The sequence below is a fragment of the Diplotaxodon limnothrissa genome, linkage group LG5 (genome assembly GCF_057381915.1).
Source record: "Diplotaxodon limnothrissa isolate DT_005_m linkage group LG5, D_limnothrissa_male_GT1.1, whole genome shotgun sequence".
NCBI lineage: Eukaryota > Metazoa > Chordata > Actinopteri > Cichliformes > Cichlidae > Diplotaxodon > Diplotaxodon limnothrissa.
The window spans coordinates 21,497,382-21,515,383 of record NC_140600.1 but is presented as its reverse complement, the minus strand read 5'-3'; the positions used below and the strand labels follow the sequence as shown (position 1 = coordinate 21,515,383).

At 39.8% G+C, this 18,002-nt stretch overlaps 2 protein-coding genes across 2 annotated transcripts; both read right to left on the bottom strand.

Moving 5' to 3' along the window:
• Positions 1 to 968: 968 nt before the first annotated feature.
• Positions 969 to 6,576, bottom strand: nbl1 (NBL1, DAN family BMP antagonist). Its single transcript, XM_085354196.1, has 4 exons — positions 6,434 to 6,576; positions 5,169 to 5,349; positions 2,684 to 2,795; positions 969 to 1,603 (listed from the first exon to the last, which is right to left on the bottom strand). Exons 2-4 carry the CDS (start codon positions 5,339 to 5,341, stop codon positions 1,325 to 1,327), a joined length of 564 nt encoding a protein of 187 aa, XP_085210322.1. The 5' UTR covers positions 5,342 to 5,349; positions 6,434 to 6,576; the 3' UTR covers positions 969 to 1,324.
• A 3,722-nt stretch (positions 6,577 to 10,298) lies between these two features.
• LOC146632237 (MICOS complex subunit Mic10-like) lies at positions 10,299 to 16,300 on the bottom strand. The gene is made up of 4 exons (XM_085354195.1): positions 16,186 to 16,300; positions 10,761 to 10,808; positions 10,561 to 10,670; positions 10,299 to 10,469 (listed from the first exon to the last, which is right to left on the bottom strand). The coding sequence occupies exons 1-4, from the start codon at positions 16,298 to 16,300 to the stop codon at positions 10,461 to 10,463; spliced, it is 282 nt and encodes a 93-aa protein (XP_085210321.1). The 3' UTR covers positions 10,299 to 10,460.
• Between the last annotated feature and the right edge of the window lie 1,702 nt (positions 16,301 to 18,002).

Below are 18,002 nucleotides of genomic sequence, written 5' to 3'. Positions count from 1 at the left end.
TCTAATTCTTAGATCTTCAGAAACCAGTGAGTTTAAATGAAGTCTGCCGATTCTTGTTAATGGCTATCAAATGTGTCCCAACTAAAAACCAAATATTAGTGGGGATGCATGTATACTTTTGACCCTGTGCGGATTATAGAAAATTAAAACTTGTGCCCCCAGTTCTTTTTTTTAAGTCACGAAGGATGTGTGCTGCACAATCGTTCCACCCTGGAGAAACAGCAGTTCAAAGAATGCCCAGAATTACCATGACATTAACGCCCATGATGAGTGTATATAAACGTCGGAGCACAACTATATTTAACAACTAATCTGAAGTTTTTGATCTGTTCTGAATACAAAATCGTATTTTTTTTTTAGAAACTAAAATTCTGAAATAAATGTAGTGGATCAGAATTATAAAGTGGTATTGAATAAAGAACCCTCAAAAAATGATCTTTCATTGCCAAATAACTTCAATGAAAACTCCATAAACGTAAAACTGACATATCAGAATTTTTTTTAAAGATGACTGGAAAAACATGACCACATCCCTTAAATGCAGCACCATAAATAAAGTAGATAATTGAGTAAATGTGCAGGGAAAAGTTCCTCTGTGGCACTGAGATCAGATTTAGGCCAACAAGCAGGAGGGTCTCATCCTGCAGCTCTTCTTCGCTCCAGTAAGTGGCACCAGCATCGATTAAAAGTCTGACATGGCTACATTTTTGTTGGTCACAATAAAACAAGACCATGTGGCCATGGCCAAGAGTCACACAACAACCACATAATAGAGTCACAGCTTCATCTTTGTAGTCCCTGACAGGAAGCTGAAAGTGGGTCTTTGAGCCAACACAAACAAAGCGCTTTCAGTTTTATTTCTTGTGACATTGAAAAAATAAAAAACAAAAGTGACAGAGCAGCAGGAAAGCTTTCAGATAAACACGACAACTAAAGAGAGTTATCTCAACTGACTTTAATGCATTTGAAGCAGATTAAAAGACTGCAGCTTATTAACAGACTATAGTCATGTTTGGATGCACAAACACACACATGAATGTGCTAATCAACAAACAAAAGAGTGCACAGGCTTTTGTGTTTGGACGAGTTCATACACACCGTCTGATAACATGACTCTGTGAGTGTGTGTGTGTGTGTGTGTGTGTGTGTGTGTGTGTGTGTGTGTGTGTGTGTGTGTGTGCCTTTAGAGAAACGCTTTAACACAAAGTGAAGTCATATCTTCAAAGTGCCTTTAAAATACTACAGCTTGGTACAGAGGATGCAGTGTCGGGGGAGAGTGGGGAGGGCGGTAAAGTCCCCTGGAGTGAGCGACAAGATTACAGACCTACCCCCCGTCTGATGTGTGTGGTAGTGAGTGATGGTCTGTGTGTAGTTGAGCATGCTTGTAGGAGTGCGTGTCTGTGTGGGGCAGGGGGTCAGACTGAACCCCGCTGTCTGATAAAGACGGGACAGGATCCAGGCTGTTGTCTGCTGGATACAGCTGCATCACCGCCCCCTCCTGGACACCTTCCTTACTGCACGACTGACAGCTGCAGCGGAAGATCCTCTCCACCAGCTTATCCACCCGGGGAGAGTCTTCGCTGCCCGGACAATCCAGCGTCACCTGTGCCAACACAAAGTTGCACACATGCATGTGTAAAGAGTGAGTTGAGAATTGAAAGTAACTCAGCAGAAAGATGAAATATTTATTGTTTCCTTGCATTGATTTGTATAGTATTTAAGTTAAGCTGTTATTTTGAATAATCTCAAGGTGTGATAATATATTTTATGTTTAAACAAGAGTATTTTCTTATAGTTTTCCCTCCATCACCTCCTATTTAACATGCTTATTATAAGATGGACTCCTGTGAATGCGTTAATGTGTCTTTGGTCCCACTAACCAGACTCTTGGTTCATAGTTTTGTTTTTGTTTTGCTGGATCTGTGTTTTCATACAAAGTTTATGACACTCGATGGAATAAAGAAATACTGGGAAAAGCCGGAAAATCAAATAAACAGAAAAATACACAACCCCCCTCCGTAAACCCAAGAGTTACACAAGCTCAGCCAGTTCTCCAGACCTCACGCAACTTCCCCCTCACTGTTTCTATTATCCAATGAAAATGATCATTCAGCAATTTTATCAAGAGCCAAAGCAGCGGGGAGCAGTATCCACTTTCATGAGAGCTGACTTTGTTTTGCCTCAAACTGAATTCTGTTTAAAGTCCTGAAACAACAATCACAACCGCAGGCGCAGACGTCCATTTTCAGATAATTAACTGTAAGGTGTGAGCGTGAAGGCACTTTTTCCCCCGCCTTGTCTTGTGAAACAAAAAAACGTGCAGAAATTAATTAAACTATCTGGTAACGACTGTCTGCTCCAAGGTACAATATCTTTCCACTGAAACATGAGGTGACCTCACCTGCGGTCCCATCCACCGAGCCTACCTGGCAGCCTTCCAAACTACATACATCTCACCACAAAGCCTTTGTTTTTCTAAGAGTGGATTCCTTCTGGTTACAAGGGACAAAGAACCTTAAAATAATCTAAAACACAGGCTAAAGGTTCACGTCAGACAAAAGTAACTATGATCTATTCTGATCTCCTTTTCGAGATCTTCTGCTTTTTTGCTTTGCTGGTGAGGACAGCGTGCTTTCACTGTTGGTGTGGGGTTGCTAACTGACTAATGTCCAATAACTCTTACCACTTCCCACTGTGTCTGGGCAGGCATGCAGGAGTCACAGTGGACCAGAGACTCGGTTGACTGTGGAAATGTGTTGGGGACGCTGTAACTGAAACACTGACCCAGACAAGCTCTGCAAGAAAGAGGAGAGGGTTTATTATTTCTCATTCAACTACACAGATGCAGCGTTCATGCCGAGCAAGAGTAAGAAGTAATAATTTCACCAAAAAAAGAGCCTGAAATGTGAACTGATTTACCAAGTCTGAGGATGCCTGGTAGCCTTGAGGCAAATCACAGAGACGTGTAATGCGTAAATGGGAATTACCAGCCAAGTTGTGATTTCAAGTGAAAGCCAGGATAAAGGTGATGGGAAAACGTGTTTTTCTACAATACTGTTCAAACAAATACAGGAAGGAATGCATATCAAGTTTTACTGAGAGAGCTTTATAGGAATAACAATGTATCTTTGACCAGCTTTCTCAGTCATGCAGCCTGAAGGTATAAAGAACAGTTAGCTGTCGCCTGGCCTCAGAAAATCTTTTGTACAGAAAAGTACAGTAAATAGTTCACAATAAAAACACTGTGTACTCCTGTTTGTCTGACAATTGCTTCAGGAACTTTTGGGATTTTTTGGGATTTATATATGTATATATATATATATATATATATATATATATATATATATATATATATATATAATATTTAATGACTTCACCTGAAATCTGTCAAAAACATCTTTCTTTTTTAAAACCTGCCCTATCCAGCTGTTTTAGATAACACATTTATGGTCTGGATCCTTTGTTGTGCCAAACACATTTACTTTGCCACGAGGGATGCTGTTTTGTTGTTGTTGTTGTTTTTATGCTTGTTTTATTATTCACACTGTTGTTTTCTCTATGGTTATATAAACCCCTGCCGGTGCTGACAGGGGGTGAGGGCGAGGTTAGCAACAGAGTTTACAGATTACAAGTAAATAACTGTAGTTTGACATCTTAATCTTAATTTTAAAAAGTTTATGTATAACAACTATAATTATATTTCAGCATTAAAAATGTCATTTTTATTAACATGCCTCTGCATGCTGGTGAATAAACATTACAGAAACATAAAAAAATCGCTTTTGAGTGATTAACAATACTGTTAATTTTGGGCTGTGGCATAAACACTGTGTGGTGGTCAGTTACATTTGTTAGATTTATGTTTTAGGCAAGAACCAAAGGTCCTGCGTCACAGTTATTGCAATTTTGTTGTTTCTTTATTTAGTTAGTTTTTATTTCCAGGGCTGGTACTATTTATCAATGAGACAGCATTATAGACTGAGATTAGCCATTTGCGCATCTATCGATATTTGCGTTTATAAAAATACAGAATGTCGGCATTGCTTGTCTACCAGAGGGCACTCTGCAACTTCCCTGTTGGCAACGTGTTTGAAATGCCACAAACAACAATCAGCTGATCAGAGCAGAATCGGGAAGAGCAAATAACTACATGTGACAAATGTTAGGCATATCCGTGTGTCTGGAAGGAGAAAAATATCGGCTGATATTCTGGATATCGGTATCGGTCAGGCTCTATTTATTTCTATATGTTTAAAGTTTTTGCTTGTTTAGTTTCAGTTAGTTTCCAGACTGTGTGTTTAGTTTAGTTTAGTTTAGTTTTACTAAACTTGAGCTACTTTCAGAGGTGGGTTTCGTATTTTTAAATGTGAAACTATGGACGCTGTTTGTCAGGGGCAACATTTACACGTTCAGCACACAAACACAACTCTTTGTGAAGATGACTCAGAGTGTACACACGTCCTGAGTTATCTCTGGTTCCATTTTATTTAGTTTTGTAACTACACAAAATAACTGTAGTAAGAGGATGTTTTGGCTGCTCCCTTATTTCCCAGGGGTCGCCGCAGCGGATTGATCCACGCTGGATTTGACACAGATGTGACGTCATTTATGTGGGCGCAAGCTTTTAACCCCATGACTCTGGGTCTGTCCTCCCGACCTCAGATCAGGGATCTTTTGCATAGATAAACGTGTTTTCTACTATCACGCTAGCTGTTTTGCTCTTTGTAGTTTGCTTTAAAAAAAAGTCAATTACCTAAAGGTTTTGCACACATAATTTTGGTTTTAGTTCCGTTAAAAAAATATGAACAACTCCAGGCTTATGCATGACTACCTCTTCCAAAGAACATCTTGTCATTAGCTTCCTCTCTGAATGCAGCCGTCTAGTCATGCACACAGATTTAATAAATATGGGCTGAGACAAACTTTTTATTTGGCTTTTAGCAGACGCGCACTCTGCTGGAGCTCGTTTGAGCACCACAGTCTTTTTAAAGAAACTTTTTGGCTAAGAACAAAGACATATTTAGTGATTGCCGATTAAATAATGTGCCCTACAAACTGAATGAGGCATGACTCTTGATAGCGTAACCTAATGATATCAAGGAATTTCTCCTTTATTTGTTTTCAGCTGCACTGAGAGATAATCGGACAGAGAGGGCCTTCATCCTGACCTGTTTTGAATAGAGCGAGGCTGACATCCCGTGTGCCCGACTATCTGTGTGATGTTCTTGGCTTCGCACCAGGCGCTCTTGTCAGGGAACAGCGCCAGGCGGTTGATGTGTGCAGGCGGTGCCGCTGAATACAGTGCAAACAGTGCGCAGCAAATCTGAATCCTCTCCCACATGACTGCACCTAAAGGAGCAGAAAACCACAACACGCCGCCGCTCTGTTAACTCTGTGAAAGGCAAAGTCTCGTCACGCCATCTGTTGCCTGCAGGTCACATAGCGCCAGTTTTCAGTCGGTGTGAAATCTGAACTTTGCATGTCCCTGCTCATGTGGATTGACAACTTCCTGGTGCCTATAGCATCTTACAACCCACACGTCCTTGTGCATCAGTCAGATTGCTTCTTCTTACCGGGTTTGGTGCATTTGATTGGATAAAAACTTGTTGAACGTGTGCAGTGAGGACGTTAAAATGGGTTTATAGTGTCAGAGAATAGAGGGGATACAATGGGAGTGGGAGGCAAAGCTCTCCTCTGTTTCGCTCTCTTCTTTAAAAATGCCTCAGCCATTAACGTCATTTACAAGCTACAAAATCGTTTTCTCCTGGTGCATATTAAAAGTGTCTGGATGTGGTCACCCACATCCACTGTTTTACACGCTTTTTAGCACTTCAATATGTCTGCGACTCTAAAGGATCAATTCTGGAGACAGAGAGCCTACAAGAGGCTGCTGTGGTGGGCTGTGAGACCGACGAAATGTTTTTAATAAAATAAATATATATGTTTATAATGTCCTGCTTTGACGGACTCCAGACTCTGGGTTTTAGCTTAAAAAAGAAGAGAGCGAGGTTTCAGCCGAAAGTCTGGAAAGCGTTACAATAATATATCAGTGTTTCATATACAATTATAAGGGAAGACATGTGATACAGCTAAAATCTGTTTTCCCAAATAGTTGAGACCATTAAATCTGAATTTGAATTAACTTAGCATTCATGCGTTACATTTAAATTTAGCCTCCCAAAATTTTAAACATCCTTTAAAATAAACCAAAACATACAAAATGATCACACATCAGCCTCTGTATCTGTACAGTTATGTAAATGGGGTTTTTCGTGGTTATTTTTTACTCACAGAGTTAATTCAGCTCATTTAAGAAGGTGAGACGACCTCAAAGCGTCACTTGGATGTATAGCGGTTATATCATGGGGTTACTTTCTAAAGTAATCAAGTACCTTCTCTTCAACAGCGCCGGGAGGTCAGTTGAGGCACTTACCACTGCTCACGAAAGCCGGGGAATTGAGCGCTTCGCCACGGTCCCGCTGAGCCGAGCCCCCCTCACCTAAACCCGGGTTGTCGGATATCACCGTGGGCTGGTAACTAAACAGTATGATCACGTGGTGAAAATCCCTGCCCAGATTGTCATAAAACTGTCACATCATCCGGTAAGACAAGCAACCGTCCGATCAACCGAGAGGAAGAAGAAGAAGATGGATGGGGAGCTGGGGCAGGGTATGAGCGCTATCTCATCTCCGAGTCCATCAGCTCAGACCGTCCCTCCCCTTTGTTCTCCTCCCGTCCCGGGTTGAATTCCCGTGTAACTGCGCAGAAAAACACTCTCCAACTTGTTGTCTTTTGTTGTAAAACTCTCAGGCTGGGTTTAGGCGCGGCTGAGCCCTCAGACAGGGGTCCTGCTGTGCCGTTTCTGGACGAGAGAAAGCAGGGAGGGAGGGGAAGTGCTGGAACGCTTTCAAATGTTTCCCTAAGCAGGAGTGATCGTGTTAACTAGACACACATGCAATTATGTGAATATTACACATACAGGGCATATTTCAAGTCACGCACACACATCTGGCATTGCTTTGATAACATATGTTTGGAAAATTGAAACATTAACAACACAATGTCTGATGAAATATAACTGGTAAACAGATGTGAAGCCCCTGCTGTGTTCGCCTTTATTCCCCCTAAACCACTAAAAAAAAACTTCGGGATGATGAAATGACAATAGCTGGTTACTAACCAGAAGCTCAGAGGGTTTGATTTATTTCAGGCTCCACTTTGGAGTGAAACCACTGACAGACTCATGAGCAGTTGCTGAAATGCATTATGCTCTCCGGTTCTCCTGACTTGTGATTGGACTCCGTTCAAAACTAATTTAAAACGGAAACATAAGGGGACAAGCTTGGAGTTCGGCCTTTGGTGTAGTCCATACCCAAAGTGAGATACTGATAGATGTCAGTGTCTTCTCTTGGTCTAAACCACTGACAGGAACCAAAATATATACATTCAGTGGGGAATCCGTTGTGAAAATATACAACATGCACACACACAGTGTTGAAATACAATCACTGGACACTTTATTAGATTTACCCTTTTGCCACAGAAATGCCTTAATTCTTTCTGGCATAAACGGAACAAAGTGCCAGAAAAAATCCTCAGAGATTTTGGTCCATATTAACAGCATCACACAGTTGCTGCACATCCATCATATGAATCTCTCAATACAAACACTCCCAAAGGTGCAAGGTGTTTGAGGTGTGATGGTGACAGTATGTTATCCTGCTGAAATTAAGCAGCCACTAGAAGATGGATACTTTGTGGTCATAAAGGGTTGGATGTGGTCAGAAACTATACTCAGGTTGGCTGTGGTGTTTAAAGGATGTTCAGTTTGGTGCTGAGGCAGCCCAAAGTGTGCCGGGAAAATCTCCTCCACATGCTTACACCACTATACCACCAACCCGAACCACTGATACAAGCAAGTTTGAATCCATGCATTCATGTTGTTTATTATTACCACATCTGATCCTACCATCTGGTTGTCGCAGGAGAAATCCAGAGATGTTGATCTGCAAATTTTCTGTTTCCCAGTTGTGGTGACACCTGTGAGAACTGTAGCCTAAATTTTCTGTTCTTAGCTAACAGATGTGTCCTCTGGTGTGGTCTTCTGCTGCTGTAGCAGCTCTTCTGTATACCTTAGCTGAGTTGATTGTTTGAGTAAGCAACAGTATGCTTTCATATCAGTTTGAAGCAGTCTGGTCATTCTCCTTTGATATAATCGAGGCATTTTTACTCAGACAGCTGATGCTGAACGGATATTTCCTCTGTTCAAACCATCATCAGATGGCTGTGTGAGAAAATCCCAGCAGATCAGCAGTTTCTGAAATATTCAGACCAGAATGTCTGGCAACAATTCCATCCTTCTTCTCTGTTCTGATGCTCGACGATGTTTGAACTTCACACTTAATATTTGGGTTAATAGGCAGTTTAACACGTGTAACTAATTAAGCAGCCATGCATGTGAATAAAACTGTGCCAGATGATCGTTATTAAGAATTATACAGGTTTAACTAATGAGTAAGAAGTGCAATTTAAGATGCGTGTACGCTTTTACTTTATTATTGATTGCTGCCGTCATAACATTATAAGGTTAAAAATTTATGAGTTATACCTTTAAAAGTAATATTTTGAACGCATACTTCAATTAAATTCAATTTACAATCTGTCATAACAAGACATAAATTAATGTACAAATGTTTTAGTGAAATGAATAAATTAACACAGCATAGCACTTATGGGACGATCTTTTTCCTCTCTAATTTACTAATAATAGAGTGTCCTGGGGTTTAGTGTTACTACTTTTACTTAAGTAACTGAGCCAAGCTGTGGTAACTACATGGAAATAGGTCCATTAGTCTTGTTTTATGTATAAAATCTGCTAAAAGGAAAACGTAAACTAAATGTGTACTTCACTCCTCTTTACCTTATCACCTCTGGTAACATCATGCTAACATTTTCCACGGCAACTCCAAGCTGGAGTCTTGCCCGAGCACATGCATGGCACATCTGGATCTGGTCTTGTACTTTGTGGCAGAAATTTGCAAGCATTGACAATTTTAGCCATTAGATGAGTAGTTGGTCTTAGGTAGTGTTACTGGTCTTGTAATTATGGTTCATCATGGAGAACGTTGAGACACGTATAGCCTTTGGGTTTTGGCTGCTTTATTACACCTCAGCTGGGTCACCACTCACCTCCCCCTCCAGTTCCCACACACGCACTGGCATCCTGTTCCTGCACTTCTACCGACCACTGCACCTTTGCTCACAGGTGTTCAGCTTGGCATGCGTTCATCAGCCCCCCTATCGGTTTCATGCTTCACTTACAAACAAATATTTTAATGGACAGGGGATGAGTGACACGGCTTAATTTCTGACAGGCTTACTCTGTGCCTGATGCATTGCAGCACACCAGCTCTGAAGAAACAGGCCTTTGAACGCTTGGGGAATGAATATGATTCCATTGTGTGCAGGAATGTATGTGCCGGGAAAACCGTTACTGTGATGAAGAGGGAAAATATGAGCGTGTGTAATAGAGAGTGCATGCAGCAGTATTTTCTTTGATGTGAAAGTGTACGGCATGTGTTGTGTTCAGACGTGCAAAGTGCAGAACTCACCTGTTAGTAATAAGCTCCAGTCTAGAAATGGCATTTCTCTGCATTCCTCAGATTCTGCTTCACCAGGGGGCTGGATAAACGTGTGCATGTGCACACGCTCACACAAACAATTTCTCTTCTCTCCCAGCAGCCCGCAAAACCACACATTAGTGATCAATCACACTCACAACAATCTCGCCAAGCAGACATGCAGCCAATGAATACACAGGATAGAAGAGATTCCTCCCAGTATGTTTTCTCCTAATCTCTGATGAAAACTGTCACAGTCATAGCAAGCAACCCAAAACAGGGCTCCACAGCAGGCCGCAGCCTGTTTGGTCTACTATGAATAAAAACCAGACTGGGTTTCTTTCTTCTCGATATCAGAAAGAGATATAGGCATCCATGACATAAACTAGCGGCTGATATGTGAATGCAAACATAGCTTCTTTCCGATTTTTCTCCTGTCAGTGCTCGGGTTTGTTCATCTAACAGTTGATCCCCTTTATTTCACCATTCTGCACAACTTTTCATCCTCCCACTCTCCGAGAGGGCTGCAGATGCTGAACCTGGCCCTCATTCCAAAACAGCAGGAGCTCGAGTCTCCCAGCTCATTAACACACAAAATTACCTCCCACCCCCAAACCACACTTCATTCTTCTCGAACATTCGCACAGAAAAACCGAGGAGACAAAGCTTTTTCCCACAATGACTTTATTAAATATATATTTAATGTTTTATAAACACAGTGTGGGCATCATTGCAGATTAATACCAGTGCAGCAAAAAAAAAAAAAAAAAACTCAATCCCCCCCAAAAACAAGCATTACAATAAACAGATGAGAAAGCCCTCGTCATCTTCAGTCCTTCATTACTGGTCCTGAAAAATGAACACAGAGGAGTCATGCAGCATGATGTGATCGTGTGTCACAGACCTCTGATAAACAATGAAAATTACACTGTGCGCTTACCTTAACCATGCGACCATGAATCAGATATGGTGACCTAAAGTCATGCTGGCAGTTGCTGTAGCCCATGCCCAGTCCCAAGCCTGAACCAAATGACAAAGGCCACGCGCGACCTAGCGGAGAAAAATAATCCCTGTTGGATGGCTTACTAAGAAAAGAAAAGAAAAGAAAGGAAAAGGAGGGTTTTCTGAAATAATACTTACGTTTAAAGACAATGAGCGAGAACACAATGCCAACACCGAGGCCCGTTACTGCAAAGAGAGAGAATTATTAGTGGTTTTATTAAACTACCTCCTATTGATTTGACTTTATTACTGAGGTAATGTGATCATCTCCCATCCAGCGTGAAAACTGGCCAGCTAAAAATCTGGTCGGCTGTAATGAGCGAATATTTGGTGCAGAAGTTGGAAGGTAGCGCCACTTAGCAAGACTAAACTAATGAGCAAAAGACAGGAATAAAGGGGAGGAAAGAAAAAAGAAAACACAGAAAACAACTTAGAAAGAAAGCAAAGCGTAAAAGGGGTTTAGGAGAGGGGGAACCAATCCAAAGAGGAGAAACGCAGAGAGCAGGAGAGGTGAGAGGTCAGTGGGTGCGCAGAGAGATTGCCAAAAGTTGCTCGAACTCCTGAGTCCAGAGTGGGATCTTGAGGAGGAATGTGTTTGTGCGTTTAACTTCACCTCGCTGCAGGCCACACCACACCCAACAGCAGGCCAGCCAGCACAGAAAGCACATAAAAACAGCCATTTGGGCCCCTCCGACTCCTAATTGGATTCAGAGAGCTATGCAGCATGACCGGTGCGGCTGAACCAGAACCCTAAGACTGTTCCCCATTACACAGCTTACAAATGTCAAACAAGACCACAAAAGACTTTGCTCATCCTCTTTATCAGCACACATCAACAATAAATCATTCCTTCTGCTTCCATTTCAAGCAAAGATTTAGATGAAGTTAAGATTTGCCGTCTATTACAGCCACAGTCTTCCTTTGCTCTCCAGCCAGAGCATATTTTGAAGCCTCTTGATTTTCCACTGACTGTAATACAGTAAAAGCACTGGCAGAAACTGAGGGCAGATCAACATCTCATTTTGGCATCTTTCCTTTTGTCTTGACATCTCCAAAGGAGGGGTGGATTATAACAAAAACATTTGTGCTGGAGAAGAATGAAATACACAACCCACAGGGCTGAAAATACTCCACGTGCTTTGCCAGCAAATCAAGTCCAGAGCCTGTTAATTGGGTTGCTATTCATTTAATCATTAGCTGAAGTATTTTCTGCAAATGGTATCAATAAGTCACTTTTAATTACCCCGATTTACTGAATTTAGTTCAATTACAACTCGAGTCGTATACCCCTGGCAAATATTGTTGCATTGCAACACTGCAACTTTAAGATGATTTTGAGTGCATAGTTTCCTTTTAGAACTAATGATGATTCAGTGTGTTTGGACAGAGGCCACTGTTGAGGATCTGCTCTGCTTTAACTAAAGAAATTACTCTGCCAAACATGACAAGGTCATAACAATGTGAAATTGTAACAATATTTTCTTTTTATTCTGCAGCTCTACTCTGGACAGACCACTTGTGTTTCCAGCTTTCAGCCTGGCTGATGGGGTGCGTTTAGGGATAGCACAGCCTGGCATCACTAGACAAACGTGCAAACATGAATTAGTCGATTTAAACATAACGCAGAAAGCAGACGTCTTTGAATCAAACTCGCCCAAAATGAGACGCGCAGTTCCAAATAGCCCGGCGTAAACAAAGTCGGGAGGAAATCTGTTTGCACAGGAGATGCATTCTGCAGCAAGAAGTGAGACACAGATTCCCACATTCATCTGGTTCACATGACAGTGTTAGCAAAGTCTACCACTCGGATTACAACTGGAATATTTAAAACAACTATTGGATAGACAGCCAGGACAGACAAAAGACTGTCTCAGCGTTAGCAAGCAAGACTGTGGACTCGCAAGTCTTGTTCATATTCAGATTCATGGATTCATGGAAAAAATGCAAATAATCTTAGAAGTGTGTGACAGACGACCGAAGACCTTAAACTACAGATGATGCAACAATGAAAATAAGGCTCTACAAACAAGTCGACACCTAGAGGGAAAAAATACCCAAGAGCTCCTGAAGGATTGCTGAGTGAATTTTTTTCTGTAATAGTTTTGCCGTCCTGCACAATACTTTATACGCATATAATAGTTTTTGCATTCCCGCTGACCCAAGCAGTCCGGTTATAATAGTAAAGTGCTCTGTAAATACAACAGAAAGCAGGAACAGTTTGACGCTTTTCTTACTCAACACTCTTTCTAAAAAGACCAATCTTGGAGAGTGCACAGCTGCTGGTTGTCAGCACAGCTGTATCTGCTCTTTCTGGATAAAAAAGGTGAAGCTGTGGCTCATTTATGGTTGAATCTGTGTCATTGTGGCCATATCTAGATGTACCATAATTACATAAAACCTTCTTTGGGAGACGAGTTCAGAAAAACAGCAGCTTGGAAATGCACAGTTGAAATCTTAACAACCACAGTTACAGCCCGTCTCAATCAGTGAGAACGGGGCTAAAGTAGCGCCTCTTAAACTGCAACGGTGCGGACTCGCGTCTTTAACAGCTAAAGCTGAGGGTGCACGGACATGTGTTGAGGCACCAACCATGAGCAGTCTATTATATAAAGTTTTAACCAACCTTTATGGATCAGAAGACAGACAAACATTTTTTTTTTAAAGTATGCAAAATGTAGTGGTAGGGAACACAAAAGCACCCCTGGCAAAATAAGCATCGGTTGGATATTTAGGGGTTTAGTTTGAAATGAAGCATTTATAAAATGTATTTATGCTGAATCACTTTTAAATAGCTGCATGCACACATAAGTCTTCTTGTTCCAACAATGTGATAGTGTTTCTAGAAATGACATGAATATTCACTATTAATGGCTGTTCTCATTAGCATTGTTTACAAGTTCCTCAAATTAAATACTTCATGTCCGGTAAACACCGTTTTTCCTGACTATGAAGAGGATGACGGCTCTTTTCTTAACACCACTCTACATGAAACTCAGTCCCTTTATAAAAAGAGCTTGATTTATTCAACTTGTTTTCATCACAGCTGTAAGAAAAATGTGATCTTTAGCTACATTTTGAGTCACAGTTCCCACTCTCTACTTTTATTTTGAAGCAAACATTATTTTAAATCATGCAACAGATTATCTAAATATTCTGAAGCTGTGAGAAAAAAAATAGCATTATGTCTCGCTTTATTAAAATCCTGGGAGTTCTTAACACATCAAGGATAGGATAAACACATAAGCTTGAATGAATATAAATGTAGGATCAGCTAAGCTATTTTTTTAACAACCCCCTGAGCAGAGCATGTACTGCAGTGTTTCTCTGGCTACCAGACACACCTTGGCACAGCTGGCAATTTGCTCCACTGAGCACGAAGCAGTGCCACGATGCAGATGTTTTCCTCCCAGCAAGATTACACATTTTATTGTGCTAAGACTGACGTCATTAGGTGTATCTTTGAACAGATGTTTTGCCAGTCTAAGTGTTTTAGTGCTGGACCAACACTGAACAGGATACCACAGAAGACCCCATGGCGGTGTGCTCACTGTAACTCACTGGTGGTTCACCAGCAGTGACTTTCACTGAGGTCCAGAGCCCAGCGAAGAAAGTAAAACATCTATAAATTTCAATAATGCTCTCACTGTGAAAGAAATCCCTGCTTGTGTTGTTGCATAACTGATGGTTCTGGCAATTTAAGCCTGTCTGCTGCAAACTGTTCAATACTGTGTATTGTTATTTTGCCATGACATTTATGGATATTAAATATCAAAGAGATAATGGTGAAAAATGAAGCTTTTGTTAAGTCAACAAGTAGAAGAAAGACTTGCTCATTCACGCTCTTCTCTCAGTGCTTCACTTCCTGCTAATAATGGGCTAAATTTATCTAATTAAAATAAATAATATTAAACAAAATTACATAAAATTGTTTTAACAATTAGCTCGCAAAACAGTGAACTAAAAATGAGACTTTCCCCCCTTTTTACTCTGAACTGCATGCCAACATTTTTCTTCGTTCAAAAAAAGAAAAATGAAAAAAAAAAAATCTTTACAAACATCTTTACACTACAAATATGAAATTCTTAAAACATCTGTTTTTGATTTTTGCGTAAACTTTAACTGCCAAATGAATGCCTGGTGTGAATAAAGATTCAAGTTCAAAAAATGAATAAAAACCAGTAAAACTAGTTCAAAGGTCACCTGACTACACCTCTTCTTTTCAGCGAGCCTGACGTAAAGCGCAGATTACAGTAGTCTTAGCAAAGCAGCGGAGAAAATAAATTAAAAAATAAATAAATAGAACAGAGCCCATATAGCCTGACCTCCACAACGGAAAAATAAAAAACAACAAAAAACAGCAGTGCAATAAACCAGGTGTACATGCAAAAAACACAGAGGCAAAGAAATGAGGTGTTCATATTAAGATTTATATCAAACGTATATACAAAAAATAAATGTTATCTGCTCCCTACAGATTACAACTTTAAATGTTTGTATACAGACACTGATGTACTTAGATTAACTGTGATAAACAACTATGTTATTGTCATATAAATAGATATTTAAGGTGTGAAAAAAAGACACTGATAGATTGTTAACTAGCATTTACAAAACCAAATAAACCAAACAAAATTGTTATTTGGTTGTTATCTGACAGAATGACCATAAAAAAAACTTGGTATTTTAACAGGTTCTTTTTAAAAATGTCCTTTTGTTTTTTCTTTAAGTTTACTCTCAGTTTCCAGAGCAGGCTTTCTTGTGTCAGTTTTGTTTTTATTATTTTTCCTGTTATTTTTTTAATTTAATTTAAAAAATTTATTATTAGTGTATAGCAGAAAATCAGTGCAGGAATTACATAAAAAAAATACACTTTCTGTAAGTTGTTGACTGACAGTGTTGTAGACACCCAGAGTCTCAATAAACTGATCCATCAAAGCCTCGTCAGGAAAGCTGTGAGAAGTTTTGTTTAAGTAAACTAACAAGTAATATAAATAAGGATATTGCCGCTTCGTTTTTGTTTTGTTTTATTTTAGTTAGTTATTTCCCAGGTTCGCAGAATTGTTTTAGGTTGTTTTAATTTCATTTCATTTAAAACATTTTTATTAGTTTTTATTAGTTTGTATATCCCTTCTGCAACTGCAGACATTGCTTGGTTTTATAACTAAAATAAATTATTCGGTCCTTATAATCGCTGTAAGATACTGATTAAGGCTGCAAGTAGTGGAGAAAGGGCAGGTAGATCAAGAGAGTCCAAAAACAGATAAATTAATCTGCTTTAGGGCGTGACTTCGCACACTTTCCCACTCAAACACAGGTAATAACTTCCACCTCGTGGCTATGTCTGCTTTTTTATGATATAATACTACAGAGTTAACAAATATTAAGTTTCATCTGTACAGCAGACAACTTTGACCTTAGTGCCACTGTCACACTAAGGTCCAGCTAAAATGACTTCTCGCTCGGCTCTGACCTGTAGTGCGCCTTATTCTCCAGGTTTCACACACAGCCAAGTGTTTAATAAGAGCAGCAAACAATTACACTGCGTGTATAAAAAGAAATTAACCTGTTTTCACCGCTGTGTCAGCAAGGCAGCGGTCCCACTTCCGCGCGTGTTCGTCTGCCATGTTTTCTGCAGTCAGGAAGATCTCGCGAGAAAAGCATGAAGTCACATGACTCATTCCTTCACGGCTCCTTCAGTGTATGTGTTGTCCGGTAATAACACGTCAGTATTCCGGCTTTTGCCATTCACTTTCCTTTATCTTTTCATGCGTTTTCTTCTTTTTAGCTTTTATGAAATTAAAATTACAACTTTAAATTGTAATTACTTGGCGTGGTTTTTGTTTTGTTTTATTAATTGATCTACAATAAGGGCTGTCACTAAAGTTAGCTTCATGCCTGAGGTAAAGCCTTATCTCCCACAGAAGGACCTGGAAAAAGTTATTCGTGCTTTTTAATCACTTCCCGCCTGGACTACTGTAATTCCCTGGATTTTGGTATACAACAATCATATATCCTTCAGTTAGTCCAGAATTCACCAGCTCACCTTATACTGGTATTAAAAAACTTGAACCCAGCACACTGGGCCTGCCATTTCTTCATTGGCTCCCTTCATTGGAATTGATTTTTATATTTTATTACTCACATTTAAAGCTTTAAATGGACTGGCATCTTTGTATCTGTCAGAGCTGCTTCACATTCACACAATTATAAGAGCTCAGACGTCGTCTAACCAGTTCCTCCTATGCAAACTTAAAACAGAGAGGTGATCGAGCTTTTGCAGCAACAGCACCAGGTCTATACAATACCTCTCAAAATCCACACAGCTCAGACAGTAAACACATTTAAGGTGTTATTAGAAATGCATTTGTTCTCCTTGGCGTTGGGCTCCAGTGTGACATTCTTTTAGACAAATGCAATTTATTATTATTTTTTATTCTATTGTCTTTTAATGTTGGGTATTGTGCTCAAATTTTATGGATATTATTGTAGTTTATCTATATAAATACTATATACTTTTAAAGTGCAGCACTTTGATCAGCACTGTTGTTTCAAAAGTGCTATATAACTACATTTGACCTTTGACTTTTTGATTTCTTAATCATTCAGTTAGACACAAACACTGTATTTGAGAAAATGTTACTAAGAGTTTGTATCCGGCTTCATGTTGCAGCATATTTGCTATGATGTAAACAGTCCAAATTATTAACCTCTGAGTAATCACTGAGACATCTGTAAATGATGAAGACATTTTTTCTGGGTTATATTTGACCTTACCTTAAAACTTCCACTTTGATTAGTTGATTAGTCATCTCGCCCAAACGCATATGTGTGCAGGAAATTCTGCATGCATTCACAAAGTGTTGCACATCAGATGTGTGCAGGCCAGGGTTTTCAGTTTAATGCAACCACAATTAAAAGAAATAAACAAAGTTGCCACTGAAATTGGTTGCCCGTGTGATTAAATATGCTATGTGTTAAGTAAGAATTTAGCCTTTTTTCTTATTTTATTTTCTCAGAAACACCCTGTGTGTAACACTGATTGTTTATGCTGGAAGTGGAGCTGTTCCAAACACTCAGTAATATACAGATGTTAGTGAAGTTTGCAGGCAGGTTTCTAATTTGCAAACAAAATAGGATGTACGCAGCTTCTTTCTAGGGGGAGAACCTAGTTGGCATAATGTCATTATACGCAAAAGTCTTGACCCGCCCCCGGTTTCTTTATATTTTGTTTCCTTGGAGACACAGACTTTCTTATACATTTTTTAAAGTGTTCTTGACCAATAGCTCTCCAGGCTTTCTGAAGGTCTTTCAAAGTTTTTCTTTGGACACTGGCTGCTTTTTCGCTCATTTTCAGTCTAGTTTTTTCAGGGTGATGTTTAT

Bases quoted from the DNA above. Each gene is read 5' to 3' on its own strand.
- LOC146632237 (XM_085354195.1), bottom strand. From the start codon at position 16,300: ATGAGTCATGTGACTTCATGCTTTTCTCGCGAGATCTTCCTGACTGCA. The intron at 10,809-16,185 runs GTTAATTTCTTT...CTCTCTTTGCAG, and splicing joins TGACACAGCGGTGAAAACAG to TAACGGGCCTCGGTGTTGGC. The intron at 10,671-10,760 runs GTAAGTATTATT...TTTCTCCGCTAG, and splicing joins CTCGCTCATTGTCTTTAAAC to GTCGCGCGTGGCCTTTGTCA.
- nbl1 (XM_085354196.1), bottom strand. From the start codon at position 5,341: ATGTGGGAGAGGATTCAGATTTGCTGCGCACTGTTTGCACTGTATTCA. The intron at 2,796-5,168 runs GTCAGGATGAAG...TCTTTCTTGCAG, and splicing joins CCTCGCTCTATTCAAAACAG to AGCTTGTCTGGGTCAGTGTT. The intron at 1,604-2,683 runs GTAAGAGTTATT...GTGTTGGCACAG, and splicing joins CCCAGACACAGTGGGAAGTG to GTGACGCTGGATTGTCCGGG.